The following is a 621-nucleotide window of genomic DNA, read 5'->3' on the forward strand; positions in this document are numbered from 1 at the left end:
AGAGGGGCTGCAGAGGTCATGATTCGACGCCGTTTCCCCGTAGATGATGATGTATTATCCGGTCTGGCAAGGTCAAGTCAGTCATGCAGAATAGGCCTTTGGGAATCGGTGGGGGGGGGGAGGTTGTCTGGTATCTCTAACGGGCGATGGAAATTTTTAGTGTGAAATTATGATTTATGTCGTCTATAACACAGATATTTGTAGGTGAGGAAATAATGATTACAGCACGTATTAAGAAAACATAAAAATATTGATAAATAGATAAACGAATACATAGAAAAGTGCTATCATGAACCCAAGACAGCTCCCCAGAACGCAACTCCATGATAACACGTGTCCCCCCCCTCTCCCACAGGTGATCCACAGCAAGGAGACAGATGACTGGACGCTTCAGGTGCAGTACAGCCAGCCTCGAGACTCAGGTGCCTACAAGTGCCAGGTGAACTCAGACCCCAAGATAGTCCGCAATGTTTACCTCAGTGTCACAGGTTAGTAGGAGCGTTCCTTTGACTGAGTGATTAATATATACATTTGTATATTAATCATTTGATCTAATACATTGACTCATTTACCGGTGCATATGTTTATTTATTAATCTGCTGATTAATTTATTCATCTGAC

At 42.8% G+C, this 621-nt stretch overlaps 1 protein-coding gene across 1 annotated transcript in view; it reads left to right on the forward strand.

The window, feature by feature from the left end:
* LOC119586653 overlaps positions 1-621 on the forward strand; it is a 51151-nt gene that overhangs the window by 22766 nt on the left and 27764 nt on the right. Inside the window, exons 2-3 of the mRNA XM_037935393.1 lie at positions 195-200; positions 356-488. Coding sequence (XP_037791321.1) covers positions 195-200; positions 356-488 — 139 coding nt within the window. The remainder of the gene's footprint in view (positions 1-194; positions 201-355; positions 489-621) is intronic.

The sequence above is a fragment of the Penaeus monodon genome, chromosome 21, assembly GCF_015228065.2.
Source record: "Penaeus monodon isolate SGIC_2016 chromosome 21, NSTDA_Pmon_1, whole genome shotgun sequence".
Lineage (NCBI taxonomy): Eukaryota > Metazoa > Arthropoda > Malacostraca > Decapoda > Penaeidae > Penaeus > Penaeus monodon.